The following is a 19534-nucleotide window of genomic DNA, read 5'->3' as shown; positions in this document are numbered from 1 at the left end:
CAATTTTGCTAGCAACTGTACTTAATCATCCCACACCCTTTCTAATGTGGCCCGTATCCCACCTTATGCATGCCTCTCACATATCTCTTGCATATGCCAGTGCTGCTTTCCTTAATACCTCCCATTCCTCACCCACTCCCCTTGCTTCATTTACTCTTAGCTTTTGTTATGCTATACTTAATTGCTCCTGGTATTTCTTCTCATGTTTCTTTTCCAAGCTCAACCACTCTCAATCACTATGTTTTCACTTGTAATGTTTCCTCTTTTCCAAAAACTACAAATCCCACCAACTGCACCTCTTAACAGATTCATATCTAAAAGTTTCTTTTGCTTCCTGTCAATTAGTGTGTAATCCAGTAATCTCCACTGGCCATCACTGTGACTCACATATGCATACTTTTGTATCTCCATCTTTTTAAACCAGGTATTCCCAATCACCAGTCCTTTTTCTTCACACAACTTCTTCAGCTCTTCGCCATTTCCATTTATAATACTGAATACCCCATCCCCTCCAGTTATACCTTCAACTGCCGCATTGCTCACCTTTAAATTTAGATCAGCCATCACCAATACCTTGTTTCTTGCATCAAAACTGCTGACACACTCGCTCGTCTGCTTCCACAACACTTGCCTCTCATGATCTTTCATATCATTGCCAGGTGCATAAGCACTAATAATCACTCATCTCTTGCAGTCCACTTTCATTTTTTCCTACATCAGTCTAGAACTCATTTCCTTATATTCTGGTACACAGTGCCACAACGCCTGTCTCATCAGTAGGGCTACCCCTTCCTTGGTTCTTGCCTACTCACCCATCCTGACTTTACTCCTTTGAAATTTCCGAGCCATTCTTCTCCTTTATCGTTCAGCTTTGTTTCACTCTGAAACAAAACATCCAAGTTTCTTTCCTCAAACATACCACCCATTTCTCGTTTCTTCTCGTCTTGGTTACCTCCACACACTTTTAAACACCTAAGCCTAAGCTTAAAGAGGATGAGCTCTCTCCACTGGGTTCCTTCTTTTGTTCTGTCTCTTAGAAATTGAAATACAAGAAGGAGGGTTTCCAGACCCCTGTTCTTGCCCCGTTTTGTCACCTTCTATGACATTCAGGAAGTACAGAGGTAGAATTCTTTCTCCTCTACCTCAGGGATAACAAATATAAATGTATTCATTTATTTATTTATTTTGCTTTGTCGCTGTCTCCCGCGTTAGCGAGGTAGCACAAGGAAACAGACGAAAGAAATGGCCCAACCCACCCACATACACATGTATATACATACACGTCCACACACGCAAATATACATACCTATACATCTCAACGTATACATATATATACACACAGACATACACATATATACACATGTACATAATTCATACTGTCTGCCTTTATTCATTCCCTTCGCCACCCCGCCACTCATGAAATAAACAACCCTCTCCCCCCAAATGTGCGCGAGGTAGTGCTAGGAAAAGACAACAAAGGCCACATTCTTTCTCACTCAGTCTCTAGCTGTCATGTAATAATGCACCGAAACCACAGCTCCCTTTCCACATCCAGGCCCCACAGAACTTTCCATGGTTTACTCCAGACACTTCACCTGCCCTGGTTCAATCCATTGACAGCACGTCGACACTGGTATACCACATCGTTCCAACTCACTCTTTTCCTTGCACGCCCTTCACCCTCCTGCATGTTCAGGCCCCGATCACTCAAAATCTTTTTCACTCCATCTTTCCACCTCCAATTAGGTCTCCCACTTTTCGTTCCCTCCACCTCTGACACATATATCCTCTTGGTCAATCTTTCCTCACTCATTCTCTCCATGTGACCAAACCATTTCAAAACACCCTCTTCTGCTCTCTCAACCACACACTTTTTATTACCACACATCCCTCTTACCCTTACATTACTTACTCGATCAAACTATCTCACACCACATATTGTCCTCAAACATCTCATTTCCAGCACATCCACCCTCCTGCGCACAACTCTATCCATAGCCCACGCCTCGCAACCATATAACATTGTTGGAACCATTATTCCTTCAGACATACCCATTTTTGCTTTCTGAGATAATGTTCTCAACTTCCACACATTCTTCAACGCTCCCAGAACTTTCTCCCCCTCCCCCACCCTATGATTCACTTCCGCTTCCATGGTTCCATCCACTGCCAAATCCACTCCCAGATATCTAAAACACTTCACTTCCTTCAGTTTTTTTTTATTCAGACTTACCTCCCAATTGACTTGGGCCCTCAATCCTACTGTACCTAATAACCTTGCTCTTATTCACATTCACTCTCAGCTTTCTTCTTTCACACACTTTACCAAACTCAGTTACCAGTTTTTGCAGTTTCAAACACGAATCAGCCACCAGCGCTGTATCATCAGCAAACAACAACTGACTCACTTCCCAAGCTCTCTCATCCACAACAGACTGCATACTTGACCCTCTTTCCAAAACTCTTGCATTCACCTCCCTAACAACCCCATCCATAAACAAATTAAACAACCATGGAGACATCACACACCCCTGCCGCAAACCTACATTCCCTGAGAACCAATCACTTTCCTCTCTTCCTACACGTACACATGCCTTACATCGATAAAAACTTTTCACTGCTTCTAACAACTTGCTTCCTACACCATATACTACACCTGATCCCTTCACCCTCTCAATCAATACCCTCCCATATAATCCCAGGAATACTCAACAAACTTATACCTCTGTAATTTGAGCACTCACTTTTATCCCCTTTGCCTTTGTACAAAGGCACTATGCAAGCATTCCGCCAATCCTTAGGCACCTTACCATGAGACATACACACATTAAATAACCTCACCAACCAGTCAACAATACAGTCACCGCCCCCATTTTAATAAATTCCACTGCAATACCATCCAAACCTGCTGCCTTGCCGGCTTTCATCGTCCGCAAAGCTTTTACTACCTTTTCTCTGTTTACCAAATCATTTTTCCTAAATAAATGTATACTATATAAACCTCTCTTTTCATACTCTTTAGTATACCTAGAACCTTTGTCCCCTCATGCCTCCTGTCTTTCTTCATTTTCTGTGGTTCAGTTTGCTGCAATATCCACTGTAAGATATTCAAAATACTTCTCTTTGTCCATATTCATATTTGTGTTCTAACCAGTCTGTCTCTCTTCCCTACCAAACCCACATATAGATACATGCTTCATATGATCGGATAAAGTAGTAAAGTAGGTTGATTGTGTATGGAATGACAGTGTAAGAGTGAGAAGTGGTAGTAAGTGGAGTGTGATTGAGAGAACTTGCCAATGTATGCAAAGGTGGTTTGTATGTAGAGAATATGAGCAAAGAAATACTGACAAAGGATCTATATATAGGAAGCAGAGGGCACCAAATGGAGGGGGAAGCTGAAAAGGAGGTAAGAGGATGGGATGAAGAAGGCTTTGGAGCACTGAACCTTGAACAGTTTTATGGGAATAGGCTTGCATAGGATAGAATGAATTGGATTGCCTTGGTATATTGGGGTGACATGCTGTTATTAGGCTGAAGAGGTCTGGGTAAGGAATAACCTTTGGGTGTTGAGTATGTATGGTAGGCTTTGGTTTCACTACATCACACACAATAGCTAAAGAGTGGATGTTTGTGGGTGAGGCTCTTGTTCATATGTTGCTGATGCTACCTAGCTATGGTGGTTAGAGCAGTTAGACTTAAAATGGAATTATTATTGCATAAGAGTATAGCAGTTCCCAGGTTTATCTTTCCTTTGTAGCTGTTTTAATGAAGAAGAGACCTATTCATATACCCTCCACTCACCGAGCTATTTTTTGTGGTGACATGTAGAATATTGACTGACTGGTCTGACAGCTAGGGGAATTTGGGGGATGGTTTGTACACAGTGAGCCCTTGATGTTGATTCATTGCTCAGTGTTTGAGCCAGTTGCCAGTTGATGTTTAGGCTTTATAGAAGTTATGAGAGTATTCCTAGACCTAGTTCTTTATCTGATATAGTCACTCCAAGAACAAGTCTCTCTCTCATAGTCACACTACAAGACCAATAGTAGTTATTGTATGAACATATGATTATGACATATTTTTGTTTTTTAAAACTGCCATAAAAGATTAATTCTGTGATTCTCACTATCTATCTATATCTCTGAGGTCCTTTCCCTGCAGGATCTCCCATCAAGGAGGTGGCCATGGTAAATGGATATATGTCTTGAATGCAGCAGATTGACATACATCACTCCACTTTGAGTGTTATGTGTACTATTCATGTATTATATATTCAACACAGTTGTCTTATATGGTATATAGTAAATGTATATCAGGAGAGATTTGGCAGTGGATGGAACCATGGAAGCGGAAGTGAGTCACAGGGTGGGGGAGGCGGCAAAAGTTCTGGGAGCGTTGAAGAATGTGTGGAAGGTGAGAACGTTATCTCAGAAAGCGAAAATGGGTATGTTTGAAGGAATAGTGATTCCAACAATGTTATATGGTTGCGAGGCGTGGGCTGTAGATAGAGTTGTGTGGAGGAGGGTGGATGTGTTGGAAGTGAGATGTTTGAGGACAATATATGGTGTGAGGTGGTTTGATCGAGTAAGTGATGAAAGAGTGGGAGAGATGTGTGGCAATAAAAAGAGTGTGGTTGAGAGAGCAGAAAAGGGTGTTTTGAAATGGTTTGGTCACATGGAGAGAATGAGTGAGGAAAGATTGACAAAGAGGATATATGTGTCAAAGGTGGAGGGAATGAGGAGAAGTGGGAGACCAAATTGGAGGGGGTAGGATGGGTGAAAAAGATTTTGAGCAATTGGACCTAAACATGCAGGAGGGTGAAAGGCGTGCAAGGAATAAAGTGAATTGGAACAATGTGGTATACCGGGGTCGATGTGCTGTCAATGGATTGAACCAGGGCATGTGAAGCGTCTGGGGTAAACCATGGAAAGTTTTGTGGGGCCTGGATGTGGAAAGGGAGCTGTGGTTTTGGTGCATTATACATGACAGCTAGAGACTGAGTGTGAACAACTGTGGCCTTTGTTGTCTTTTCCGAGCGCTACCTCGCATGCATGTGGGGGGAGTGGGTTGTCATTTCATGTGTGGTGGGATGGCGACGGAAATGAATAAAGGCAGCAAGCATGAATTGTTTACATGTGCATATATGTATATGTCTTATGTATGTATGTATATATATATATATATGTATACGTTGAAATGTATAGGTATGTATGTGCGTGTGTGGATGTGTGTGTATATACATGTGTATGTGGGTGGGTTGGGCCATTCTTTTGTCTGTTTCCTTGCGCTACCTCGCTAGTGTGGGAAACAGCGACAAAGTATAATAAATAATAAATAAGTATCAGGAGAGTACATGAAGGAATGTTTAAGCAGAATGTGTACATGACTGTTCTGGTAAACCAAATCTTAGATCAAGATATCTAGTAAAGAACTACATATGTTAAGAATGATATGTATAAAGCCTGATGATATGGAAGTGGCCACATTTATCAGAGATCCCTGTAGTGTTGTTTGATTATAATGAGTATTTTCTTTCTAGGTATGTTTACAACCATTTGTTTACACAAATGGGATGGACCCAAGTAGCTTCACTGACGGAAGATGGCCAGAGATACTCAGAATATCTCACACTTCTTCATGACTTACTAATGGTTAGTCTCAGAATTTCTTTATTTCGTAATAGTATTTGGTGTTGCTGTATATATCATTGATCAAATTTTATGGGATATTCCGAGTTCTGAACTTATGAAAAACTGTCGTCTTACAGGGGACATGGAGTCCCAATCTCTTTGGGGTAACATGTTGACATAATCCCAGTGATGCCCTCTGGTTTACACCATCTGCTTCTGAATCACATTGTGTGACTGACCAATTGTTTATCTTGTGTCATGTCAGGAACTAACAAGAGGTTTAAACTAGCCTTGCATTTATCTTAGTTCATGCCTACAGAACTCCAAAGTTAACTTCAAGAAGTAAAAGAGTGGTATGAAGGGAAATGGGCTGGTAAACTAAAAGTAAGGATTGCTCATTGGTTTAAAAGGAAGGCTTGCTTATTGGTTTAAAAGGAAGGCTTGCTCATTGGCTTCTCCTTTAGTAAGAAATACTTTTCTTAAGTTCAAAACTTTCTTGAAGTGAGCAAGAGAAATGAGAGCACATACAAATGGAGCATGGTAGGGAACTCTCAAAATAAAGAAAAGAAGTGATAAACAATGGTTAAGAAAGAGATGTGAGTCAGAATTCCCTTATCTTCTAAAAAATAATCAGGATGGGAGAAACACTGAAACTGCAGTAGAGTAACTGTGAAAAAATTGTAAATAACGGAAGACTTTAAAAAAGAATGCTTGAATAATTTAGGACTTTCAGTTACAAACAATCTAATGAGTCTTTATAATGATTTGGTTCACTCAGAACATACCACCTTGAAATTAAGTTGAAAAAGCTTTTCAATGTTCATAAACCTTAAAGAAATGAAAACTATACATTTCCAAAAATTTAGGCTAAAGTGGTTTGCTTTGCTGATTCCAAAAACCAGATGCTCTCCAAAGAAATGGTAAGATCATCTTTTTCTGCTTGGTTGACAACAGTTCCATATTGTATAAGGTTCTTGTGGTTCCCTAAAGTTCATATTGAAAGGAAGTATTACCCTTGACTGTGAGAATTCATTAAATGACAGAGTCAGAGATTATTGAAGTTGAGGGGATGATGTCTAAATAGACTGGGAACATATTGTAACAGGAATAAGAAGGTACTTATGTAGGCTGAACCTATCAGGTCTTAAAAAAGGTTTCAGAACTACAATATACCTAATGGCAACGTCTTTTACATATTTTACACTGAGTTTCAGATGAGCTTGGTACTCTAAAACATGGTACCCTTAAATGGGATGGTCTGCTGGATAGGCTGAAGAGATTTAGCCTATGCTGTGCAGGAATCCAGGTATGATAGGGTAGAAGTCATCCACTTAAATGAGTCCACCAACTATTTTCATAACAAGGTTGTACTAGAGAGACCTAGAGGAGAGACCAGAGTCCCTCTATATAAATCCTATTGATAATACAGAGGAAACATGAAAGTTCCTTACCTTGTCATACTTAGGGTTCCCACAGATCCTTGAAAAGTAAAAAAAAAAAAAAAAAAAAAAAAAATCATATTTTATGTATTTATAAGGCCTTGAAAGGTCTTGAATGTGTCATAATTGCTGTTTCAGGTCATAAGATGTCTTAGATTTGTCCTTGAGTTACCTTTACATTTTCTTGGTTTAACCTGTTGTGTGCTGATGTAAGGAAGAATTAAAGTTAGATAGAAAAAAGAAAGACTGCATGATATATTTGAACATCTATATGAAGATGATGACAGGTAGGCAGAAGTTGAGAAGAAAGGGAGTTACATGGGAGAACTTATTACCCAATCAAATGCAGTAAGAAATTATTATTTTGATGTTTTCTGTTATGTTTTCAGTATCAAATCTGGCAGTAAAATTCCTTGAAAACCTTACTAGATAGGTAAGATGATTATTTACAATATAAAATGCAGAATGATGTGAAAATTTTTCACTTATAGATGGTAATTAGATTCACTCAGCTAAGCCAGTAAATGGCTACAATCATTATTTATTATGCCAAAAATGTGATATTTATGAATATCACATATGCTGTGCTGCTAACAGAAGTCATCCCTTCAAAATACATGGCTCATGTATGATCATATGAGGATATAAACAGTTCTTATGAATACCACAGGATAATGTAACATCTGTCGCTTGCCAACAAAAATAAACCCAAGGTCAGACATCATGCACATGGATTTGTATTGAAGGAAGGCAGGAAGGAAGTGCAAAAATTGTAAACTGGCATTTTTAGGCATTTTTGCAGTTTATGTAAAAAATTCTGGTGTATTATAGTAGATCAGAGGATAAATACTTTAATGCAGAATATATCTCTTATATATAACATATAACATTTAATGTTAAATGAGAAAGATCAACATCAAAGCACATAGAACTTGAACATAACTTACTACTGTGAATTGTATTAATATGTTTGTTGTAGTGAGAGCAAAAGGTTTTAAGTGTTGCTTTGTGCATCATTAAAATACCGAATTGTTGAATGGTAAATGGTAGATTGATATGGATAAAACTGAAAGTTGATGGAGAGAGATGGGTGATTATTGGTGCATATGCACCTGGGCATGAGAAGAAAGATCATGAGAGGCAAGTGTTTTGGGAGCAGCTGAATGAGTGTGTTAGTGGTTTTGATGCACAAGACCGGGTTATAGTGATGGGTGATTTGAATGCAAAGGTGAGTAATGTGGCAGTTGAGGGAATAATTGGTATACATGGAGTGTACAGTGTTGTAAATGGAAATGGTGAAGAGCTTGTAGATTTATGTGCTGAAAAAGGACTGGTGATTGGGAATACCTGGTTTAAAAAGCGAGAAATACATGAGTATACGTATGTAAGTAGGAGAGATGGCCAGAGAGCGTTATTGGATTACTTGTTAATTGATAGACGCACGAAAGAGAGACTTTTGGATGTTAATGTGCTGAGAGGTGCAACTGGAGGGATGTCTGATCATTATCTTGTGGAAGCAAAGGTGAAGATTTGTGGGGGTTTTCAGAAAAGAAGAGTGAATGTTGGGGTGAAGAGAGTGGTGAGAGAAAGTGAGCTTGGGAAGGAGACTTGTGTGAGGAAGTACCAGGAGAGACTGAGTACAGAATGGAAAAAGGTGACAACAAAGGAGGTAAGGGGAGTGGGGGAGGAATGGGATGTATTTAGGGAAGCAGTGATGGCTTGCGCAAAAGATGCTTGTGGCATGAGAAGCGTGGGAGGTGGGTTGATTAGAAAAGGTAGTGAGTGGTGGAATGAAGAAGTAAGATTGCTAGTGAAAGAGAAGAGAGAGGCATTTGAACAATTTTTGCAGGGAAAAAATGCAAATGAGTGGGAGAGGTATAAAAGAAAGAGGCAGGAGGTCAAGAGAAAGGTGCAAGAGGTGAAACAGAGGGCAAATGAGAGTTGGGGTGAGAGAGTATCATTAAATTACAGGGAGAATAAAAAGATGTTTTGGAAGGAGGTAAATAAGGTGTGTAAGACAAGGGAGCAAATGGGAACTTCAGTGAAGGGGGGGCTAATGGGGAGGTGATAACAAGTAGTGGTGATGTGAGAAGGAGATGGAGTGAGTATTTTGAAGGTTTGTTGAATGTGTTTGATGATAGAGTGGCAGATGTGGGGTGTCTTGGTCGAGGTGGTGTGCAAAGTGAGAGGGTTAGAGAAAATGATTTGGTAAATAGAGAAGAGGTAGTAAAAGCTTTACGGAAGATGAAAGCCGGCAAAGCAGCAGGTTTGGATGGCATTGCAGTGGAATTTATTAAAAAAGGGGGTGACTGTATTGTTGACTGGTTGGTAAGGTTATTTAATGTATGTATGATTCATGGTGAGGTACCTGAGGATTGGCGGAATGCTTGCATAGTGCCATTGTACAAAGGCAAAGGGGATAAGAGTGAGTGCTCAAATTACAGAGGTATAAGTTTGTTGAGTATTCCTGGTAAATTATATGGGAGGGTATTGATTGAGAGGGTGAAGGCATGTACAGAGCATCAGATTGGGGAAGAGCAGTGTGGTTTTAGAAGTGGTAGAGGATGTGTGGATCAGGTGTTTGCTTTGAAGAATGTATGCGAGAAATACTTAGAAAAACAAATGGATTTGTATGTAGCATTTATGGATCTGGAGAAGGCATATGATAGAGTTGGTAGAGATGCTCTGTGGAAGTTATGAAGAATATATGGTGTGGGAGGCAAGTTGTTAGAAGCAGTGAAAAGTTTTTATTGAGGATGTAAGGCATGTGTACATGTAGGAAGAGAGGAAAGTGATTGGTTTCTCAGTGAATGTGGGTTTGTGGCAGGGGTGTGTGATGTCTCCATGGTTGTTTAATTTGTTTATGGATGGGGTTGTTAGGGAGGTGAATGCAAGAGTTTTGGAAAGAGGGGCAAGTATGCAGTCTGTTGTGGATGAGAGAGCTTGGGAAGTGAGTCAGTTGTTGTTCGCTGATGATACAGCGCTGGTGGCTGATTCATGTAAGAAACTGCAGAAGCTGGTGACTGAGTTTGGTAAAGTGTGTGAAAGAAGAAAGTTGAGAGTAAATGTGAATAAGAGCAAGGTTATTAGGTACAGTAGGGTTGAGGGTCAAGTCAATTGGGAGGTAAGTTTGAATGGAGAAAAGATGGAGGAAGTGAAGTGTTTTAGATATCTGGGAGTGGATCTGGCAGCGGATGGAACCATGGAAGCGGAAGTGAATCATAGGGTGGGGGAGGGGGCGAAAATTCTGGGAGCCTTGAAGAATGTTTGGAAGTCGAGAACATTATCTCGGAAAGCAAAAATGGGTATGTTTGAAGGAATAGTGGTTCCAACAATGTTGTATGGTTGCGAGGCGTGGGCTATGGATAGAGTTGTGCGCAGGAGGGTGGATGTGCTGAAAATGAGATGTTTGAGGACAATATGTGGTGTGAGGTGGTTTGATCGAGTAAGTAATGTAAGGGTGAGAGAGATGTGTGGAAATAAAAGAGCGTGGTTGAGAGAGCAGAAGAGGGTGTTTTGAAATGGTTTGGTCACATGGAGAGAATAAGTGAGGAAAGATTGACCAAGAGGATATATGTGTCAGAGGTGGAGGGAACGAGGAGAAGTGGGAGACCAAATTGGAGGTGGAAAGATGGAGTGAAAAAGATTTTGTGTGATCGGGGCCTGAACATGCAGGAGGGTGAAAGGCGTGCAAGGAATAGAGTGAATTGGAGCGATGTGGTATACCGGGGTCGACGTGCTGTCAATGGATTGAACCAGGGCATGTGAAGCGTCTAGGGTAAACCATGGAAAGTGTGTGGGGCCTGGATGTGGAAAGGGAGCTGTGGTTTTGTTGCATTATTACATGACAGGTAGAGACTGAGTGTGAACGAATGGGGCCTTTGGTGTTTTTCCTAGCACTACCTCGCACACATGAGGGGGGAGGGGGTTGTTATTCCATGTGTGGCGAGGTGGCGATGGGAGCAAATAAAGGCAGACAGTATGAATTATGTACATGTGTATATATATGTACATGTCTGTGTGTGTTTATATATGTGTACATTGAGATGTATAGGTATGTATATTGTGCGTGTGTGGACATGTATGTATATACATGTGTATGTGGGCGGGTTGGGCCATTCTTTCGTCTGTTTCCTTGCGCTACCTCGCTAACGCATGAGACAGTGACAAAGCAAAATAAATAATAAATATGAATGGTAAATATGAGAGGCAGCTATTGCACCATGGCAGTTTTGATATAGCTTTCAATTGTTTATGAAATATACTGTTTTATTGCTGCACATGATTAATTCTGTATCTTTTCCTGTTGTATTTTGTAGGAGAGCAACATCTCACTGTATATGTTGAAGTATCCCCAGGAGAGAAAAACACCTGACATGACTCAGTATCTACAGCACTTGAAGGACAAGAAATATTACATTCTCATTGGGGATTTTTACCAAGATGTTGCGCGAGATGTCATATGTGATGCCTATCATTTGCAGATGACTGGACATCAGGTATTTAATTTTTACATTAAATTTCTCACTTTGAAGGTCTTTGATGATAATCTTTTTATTTGAATTGATACCTAGATTAGAATTTACATAGAAGTATAATTGCCAAGGAAATATGCAACACTGTGCACCACTGTGGACTGAATGCATGAAGCAGCATACATCTTAAATATCAGAAAAGAGGATGAATGAAATGAAGTAAGGTATATTTCCCTCTTAACCTGCCAACATTGATGTCCTTCAGGTCTCTGTCGTATTGCCTACCCTCTTTCTTCTCTCCATAAATGATCTGTCTTTTACTTTCAATCCCATTCACTCTAACACTGACAATTCCTCTCTTCATACTTCTTCAGTTTCCCACCTCTCCTCAGTCTGATATATATTATTTTTTATTACACTTAACATGTGTCCTTTCTTAATTTGGGTCTTTACAACATTGCAATTTTGGGAAAAGCAACCTGTTTGAATTTATAAGTATTTTTTTTTTTTATTATACTTTGTCGCTGTCTCCCGTGTTTGCGAGGTAGCGCAAGGAAACAGACGAAAGAAATGGCCCAACCCCCCCCATACACATGTATATACATACGTCCACACACGCAAATATACATACCTACACAGCTTTCCATGGTTTACCCCAGACGCTTCACATTCCTTGATTCAATCCACTGACAGCACGTCAACCCCGGTATACCACATCGCTCCAATTCACTCTATTCCTTGCCCTCCTTTCACCCTCCTGCATGTTCAGGCCCCGATCACACAAAATCTTTTTCACTCCATCTTTTCACCTCCAATTTGGTCTCCCTCTTCTCCTCGTTCCCTCCACCTCCGACACATATATCCTCTTGGTCAATCTTTCCTCACTCATTCTCTCCATGTGCCCAAACCACTTCAAAACACCCTCTTCTGCTCTCTCAACCACGCTCTTTTTATTTCCACACATCTCTCTTACCCATACGTTACTCACTCGATCAAACCACCTCACACCACACATTGTCCTCAAACATCTCATTTCCAGCACATCCATCCTCCTGCGCACATCTCTATCCATAGCCCACGCCTCGCAACCATACAACATTGTTGGAACCACTATTCCTTCAAACATACCCATTTTTGCTTTCCGAGATAATGTTCTCGACTTCCACACATTCTTCAAGGCCCCCAGAATTTTCGCCCCCTCCCCCACCCTATGATCCACTTCCGCTTCCATGGTTCCATCCGCTGCCAGATCCACTCCCAGTACAGAAACATAATTTATATCTCTTTCTGAATATCTGAAGATTCTTACTGTAGCTTCAAAACTCCATAATTCAGCTTTGCTCTAATGTAAATGCTTTTGGCATAACTACATCCACCATTCTGTTTTAGAAAGTCCATGTGAATATATTACAGTTTACTTTCTATGAGTTTGGTGTGTTGCATTGATTTTTCACTCATTTTTCTTGTGGGTACCCATTCCAGTTTGACAGGGGCCTCATTAGCCTCAGTTTGGAGTACTGCAACATATCTGTGGTAGCTCTTCCAGTTTCTTGTAATTATATTGGAATCAAAGCTCTCTGCTTTGTTATCTCTCCTGTATTCACATCTGTTCTACCATCCAGTTCCCTCTTTCTGATCTACAGGTGTTATATTGGCAGTTGCTCTTGTGAGCTCCCTGCCTGTGTCCCATCCAACGCAATCTGGACCTGTAGCACATGTTTGGCTGCTGCTTCCCATAGTTTCTATATGGAGACCTGGAACATGAGGAATGACTGTTGTAATACCTCCTTTCCTGCTGCCTTTAACCATTTTTGCCTTTAAGAATTAGGTCTATCAAAACCTTAGGTGCACAAACTTGATTCTCTGTGCATTCTTTTTTCCTCATATATTTTAACTTGACTTTCATCTGAGATGGCCATGATTGGGGCATGCTTTTGACCATGTCAAGACTTCTACTTTAAAGACAGTAAAGACGAAAGTTCAATAAGTTGTGTAGAGATAAAGTTTTAGAAATGACAGCCCATGAATGTAGAATGCCCACCCTATACTGTACAAATATTTAACAAATTGGTAATTACAGGAGGCTATTAATAATATAGAATACTTGAGACCTACATTCACTGAGAATGTACAGTGAATGTAGGTTTGCGGCAGGGGTGTGTGATGTCTCCATGGTTGTTTAATTTGTTTATGGATGGGGTTGTTAGGGAGGTAAATGCAAGAGTTTTGGAAAGAGGGGCAAGTATGAAGTCTGTTGGGGATGAGAGAGCTTGGGAAGTGAGTCAGTTGTTGTTCGCTGATGATACAGCGCTGGTGGCTGATTCATGTGAGAAACTGCAGAAGCTGGTGACTGAGTTTGGTAAAGTGTGTGGAAGAAGAAAGTTAAGAGTAAATGTGAATAAGAGCAAGGTTATTAGGTACAGTAGGGTTGAGGGTCAAGTCAATTGGGAGGTGAGTTTGAATGGAGAAAAACTGGAGGAAGTGAAGTGTTTTAGATATCTGGGAGTGGATCTGGCAGCGGATGGAACCATGGAAGCGGAAGTGGATCATAGGGTGGGGGAGGGGGCGAAAATTCTGGGGGCCTTGAAGAATGTGTGGAAGTCGAGAACATTATCTCGGAAAGCAAAAATGAGTATGTTTGAAGGAATAGTGGTTCCAACAATGTTGTATGGTTGCGAGGCGTGGGCTATGGATAGAGTTGTGCGCAGGAGGGTGGATGTGCTGAAAATGAGATGTTTGAGGACAATATGTGGTGTGAGGTGGTTTGATCGAGTAAGTAATGTAAGGGTGAGAGAGATGTGTGGAAATAAAAGAGCGTGGTTGAGAGAGCAGAAGAGGGTGTTTTGAAATGGTTTGGTCACATGGAGAGAATAAGTGAGGAAAGATTGACCAAGAGGATATATGTGTCAGAGGTGGAGGGAACGAGGAGAAGTGGGAGACCAAATTGGAGGTGGAAAGATGGAGTGAAAAAGATTTTGTGTGATCGGGGCCTGAACATGCAGGAGGGTGAAAGGCGTGCAAGGAATAGAGTGAATTGGAGCGATGTGGTATACCGGGGTCGACGTGCTGTCAATGGATTGAACCAGGGCATGTGAAGCGTCTAGGGTAAACCATGGAAAGTGTGTGGGGCCTGGATGTGGAAAGGGAGCTGTGGTTTTGTTGCATTATTACATGACAGGTAGAGACTGAGTGTGAACGAATGGGGCCTTTGGTGTTTTTCCTAGCACTACCTCGCACACATGAGGGGGGAGGGGGTTGTTATTCCATGTGTGGCGAGGTGGCGATGGGAGCAAATAAAGGCAGACAGTATGAATTATGTACATGTGTATATATATGTACATGTCTGTGTGTGTTTATATATGTGTACATTGAGATGTATAGGTATGTATATTGTGCGTGTGTGGACATGTATGTATATACATGTGTATGTGGGCGGGTTGGGCCATTCTTTCGTCTGTTTCCTTGCGCTACCTCGCTAACGCATGAGACAGTGACAAAGCAAAATAAATAATAAATATGAATGGTAAATATGAGAGGCAGCTATTGCACCATGGCAGTTTTGATATAGCTTTCAATTGTTTATGAAATATACTGTTTTATTGCTGCACATGATTAATTCTGTATCTTTTCCTGTTGTATTTTGTAGGAGAGCAACATCTCACTGTATATGTTGAAGTATCCCCAGGAGAGAAAAACACCTGACATGACTCAGTATCTACAGCACTTGAAGGACAAGAAATATTACATTCTCATTGGGGATTTTTACCAAGATGTTGCGCGAGATGTCATATGTGATGCCTATCATTTGCAGATGACTGGACATCAGGTATTTAATTTTTACATTAAATTTCTCACTTTGAAGGTCTTTGATGATAATCTTTTTATTTGAATTGATACCTAGATTAGAATTTACATAGAAGTATAATTGCCAAGGAAATATGCAACACTGTGCACCACTGTGGACTGAATGCATGAAGCAGCATACATCTTAAATATCAGAAAAGAGGATGAATGAAATGAAGTAAGGTATATTTCCCTCTTAACCTGCCAACATTGATGTCCTTCAGGTCTCTGTCGTATTGCCTACCCTCTTTCTTCTCTCCATAAATGATCTGTCTTTTACTTTCAATCCCATTCACTCTAACACTGACAATTCCTCTCTTCATACTTCTTCAGTTTCCCACCTCTCCTCAGTCTGATATATATTATTTTTTATTACACTTAACATGTGTCCTTTCTTAATTTGGGTCTTTACAACATTGCAATTTTGGGAAAAGCAACCTGTTTGAATTTATAAGTATTTTTTTTTTTTATTATACTTTGTCGCTGTCTCCCGTGTTTGCGAGGTAGCGCAAGGAAACAGACGAAAGAAATGGCCCAACCCCCCCCATACACATGTATATACATACGTCCACACACGCAAATATACATACCTACACAGCTTTCCATGGTTTACCCCAGACGCTTCACATTCCTTGATTCAATCCACTGACAGCACGTCAACCCCGGTATACCACATCGCTCCAATTCACTCTATTCCTTGCCCTCCTTTCACCCTCCTGCATGTTCAGGCCCCGATCACACAAAATCTTTTTCACTCCATCTTTTCACCTCCAATTTGGTCTCCCTCTTCTCCTCGTTCCCTCCACCTCCGACACATATATCCTCTTGGTCAATCTTTCCTCACTCATTCTCTCCATGTGCCCAAACCACTTCAAAACACCCTCTTCTGCTCTCTCAACCACGCTCTTTTTATTTCCACACATCTCTCTTACCCATACGTTACTCACTCGATCAAACCACCTCACACCACACATTGTCCTCAAACATCTCATTTCCAGCACATCCATCCTCCTGCGCACATCTCTATCCATAGCCCACGCCTCGCAACCATACAACATTGTTGGAACCACTATTCCTTCAAACATACCCATTTTTGCTTTCCGAGATAATGTTCTCGACTTCCACACATTCTTCAAGGCCCCCAGAATTTTCGCCCCCTCCCCCACCCTATGATCCACTTCCGCTTCCATGGTTCCATCCGCTGCCAGATCCACTCCCAGTACAGAAACATAATTTATATCTCTTTCTGAATATCTGAAGATTCTTACTGTAGCTTCAAAACTCCATAATTCAGCTTTGCTCTAATGTAAATGCTTTTGGCATAACTACATCCACCATTCTGTTTTAGAAAGTCCATGTGAATATATTACAGTTTACTTTCTATGAGTTTGGTGTGTTGCATTGATTTTTCACTCATTTTTCTTGTGGGTACCCATTCCAGTTTGACAGGGGCCTCATTAGCCTCAGTTTGGAGTACTGCAACATATCTGTGGTAGCTCTTCCAGTTTCTTGTAATTATATTGGAATCAAAGCTCTCTGCTTTGTTATCTCTCCTGTATTCACATCTGTTCTACCATCCAGTTCCCTCTTTCTGATCTACAGGTGTTATATTGGCAGTTGCTCTTGTGAGCTCCCTGCCTGTGTCCCATCCAACGCAATCTGGACCTGTAGCACATGTTTGGCTGCTGCTTCCCATAGTTTCTATATGGAGACCTGGAACATGAGGAATGACTGTTGTAATACCTCCTTTCCTGCTGCCTTTAACCATTTTTGCCTTTAAGAATTAGGTCTATCAAAACCTTAGGTGCACAAACTTGATTCTCTGTGCATTCTTTTTTCCTCATATATTTTAACTTGACTTTCATCTGAGATGGCCATGATTGGGGCATGCTTTTGACCATGTCAAGACTTCTACTTTAAAGACAGTAAAGACGAAAGTTCAATAAGTTGTGTAGAGATAAAGTTTTAGAAATGACAGCCCATGAATGTAGAATGCCCACCCTATACTGTACAAATATTTAACAAATTGGTAATTACAGGAGGCTATTAATAATATAGAATACTTGAGACCTACATTCACTGAGAATGTACAGTGAATGTAGGTTTGCGGCAGGGGTGTGTGATGTCTCCATGGTTGTTTAATTTGTTTATGGATGGGGTTGTTAGGGAGGTAAATGCAAGAGTTTTGGAAAGAGGGGCAAGTATGAAGTCTGTTGGGGATGAGAGAGCTTGGGAAGTGAGTCAGTTGTTGTTCGCTGATGATACAGCGCTGGTGGCTGATTCATGTGAGAAACTGCAGAAGCTGGTGACTGAGTTTGGTAAAGTGTGTGGAAGAAGAAAGTTAAGAGTAAATGTGAATAAGAGCAAGGTTATTAGGTACAGTAGGGTTGAGGGTCAAGTCAATTGGGAGGTGAGTTTGAATGGAGAAAAACTGGAGGAAGTGAAGTGTTTTAGATATCTGGGAGTGGATCTGGCAGCGGATGGAACCATGGAAGCGGAAGTGGATCATAGGGTGGGGGAGGGGGCGAAAATTCTGGGGGCCTTGAAGAATGTGTGGAAGTCGAGAACATTATCTCGGAAAGCAAAAATGAGTATGTTTGAAGGAATAGTGGTTCCAACAATGTTGTATGGTTGCGAGGCGTGGGCTATGGATAGAGTTGTGCGCAGGAGGATGGATGTGCTGGAAATGAGATGTTTGAGGACAATGTGTGGTGTGAGGTGGTTTGATCGAGTGAGTAACGTAAGGGTAAGAGAGATGTGTGGAAATAAAAAGAGCGTGGTTGAGAGAGCAGAAGAGGGTGTTTTGAAGTGGTTTGGGCACATGGAGAGGATGAGTGAGGAAAGATTGACCAAGAGGATATATGTGTCGGAGGTGGAGGGAACGAGGAGAAGAGGGAGACCAAATTGGAGGTGAAAAGATGGAGTGAAAAAGATTTTGTGTGATCGGGGCCTGAACATGCAGGAGGGTGAAAGGAGGGCAAGGAATAGAGTGAATTGGAGCGATGTGGTATACCGGGGTTGACGTGCTGTCAGTGGACTGAATCAAGGCATGTGAAGCGTCTGGGGTAAACCATGGAAAGCTGTGTAGGTATGTATATTTGCGTGTGTGGACGTATGTATATACATGTATATGGGGGGGGTTGGGCCATTTCTTTCGTCTGTTTCCTTGCGCTACCTCGCAAACGCGGGAGACAGCGACAAAGTATAAAAAAAAAAAAAAAAAAAAAAACTTGAGACCTAACCCATTCCAGATTGTCAGATTTTTTTTAATAGAAGAGAGATTGGCCCTTTAAAACCCACAAAATCTATGAAAATGACTTTATCTCCTGATAGTGTAATCATGTAAGTACAGTGCTTCATATATAATGCTAACAGGTATAGTGCATGGAAAAGTCAGAATTATCATTTTAAAATAGTTAGGTAAGCCAAGGATAGGTTATTAGGTCAGAGTGAAGGAAACATACAGAGAAATGGAAGTAGAATTGGAGTTCAGAGGATGTGTTCCTCGAATGTCATAGGAGTAGGCTAAAGTGGGTGGGAACAGGGGGCTGGAACCTTCCCCTTCTTGTTTTTCAGTTTCTAAAAGATGGAACAGAAGGAGCCAAGTGGGGAGTGCTCATCCTCTTTGAAGGTTCAGGCTGAAGTGTCTACATGTGTTTGGATGTAACCAAGATGAGAAGAAACGAGAGATAGGTAGTATGGTTTTGGAGTGAAACCCACACACAGATAGTAGTTGGTAGGCTGTCACTGACCAGAAAGATGTATTACTGGTACTACCTGTCTAGGTATTAAATTGTTAGTGATGGTTGCATAATGAGCCTACAAGTTGTCAAGTTGCACTCCTCTGACCCAGTTAGCTGTCTTTTCTTTCTGCCTCTCCCACCTGTGGACTTTGGCATTCTGTCCACAAACTACAATCTCTCCTTGTCACACATAACCCTTGACAACACTTAACTCACACGACTCATTCTTCTAACACTAGATTTTTCAGTGGCACGTGCTAGGTGCTAGCCATGCCTTTTGGCAAAATTATAGGAGCAGATGAAACCATGGAAAGGATTCTGGGCCCTAGTTGTATATAGGGGGCTATTGTTTCAGTGCATTACATGTGGCAGTCAGAAAATGGATGTGAGCGAATGAGGTA

General features: G+C 41.0%; 1 protein-coding gene across 1 annotated transcript in view; it reads left to right on the top strand.

Annotated features, from left to right (window-relative positions):
* The window catches only part of LOC139765858 (uncharacterized), a 378458-nt gene that overhangs the window by 256789 nt on the left and 102135 nt on the right, over positions 1-19534 (top strand). Inside the window, exons 13-14 of the mRNA XM_071693716.1 lie at positions 5543-5654; positions 11392-11571. Coding sequence (XP_071549817.1) covers positions 5543-5654; positions 11392-11571 — 292 coding nt within the window. The remainder of the gene's footprint in view (positions 1-5542; positions 5655-11391; positions 11572-19534) is intronic.

This window comes from Panulirus ornatus, chromosome 56 (assembly GCF_036320965.1).
Source record: "Panulirus ornatus isolate Po-2019 chromosome 56, ASM3632096v1, whole genome shotgun sequence".
In the NCBI taxonomy this organism is placed as follows: Eukaryota; Metazoa; Arthropoda; class Malacostraca; order Decapoda; family Palinuridae; genus Panulirus; species Panulirus ornatus.
The sequence above is the reverse complement of the archived record's forward strand: the minus strand, read 5'-3'. Positions and strand labels throughout refer to the sequence as shown.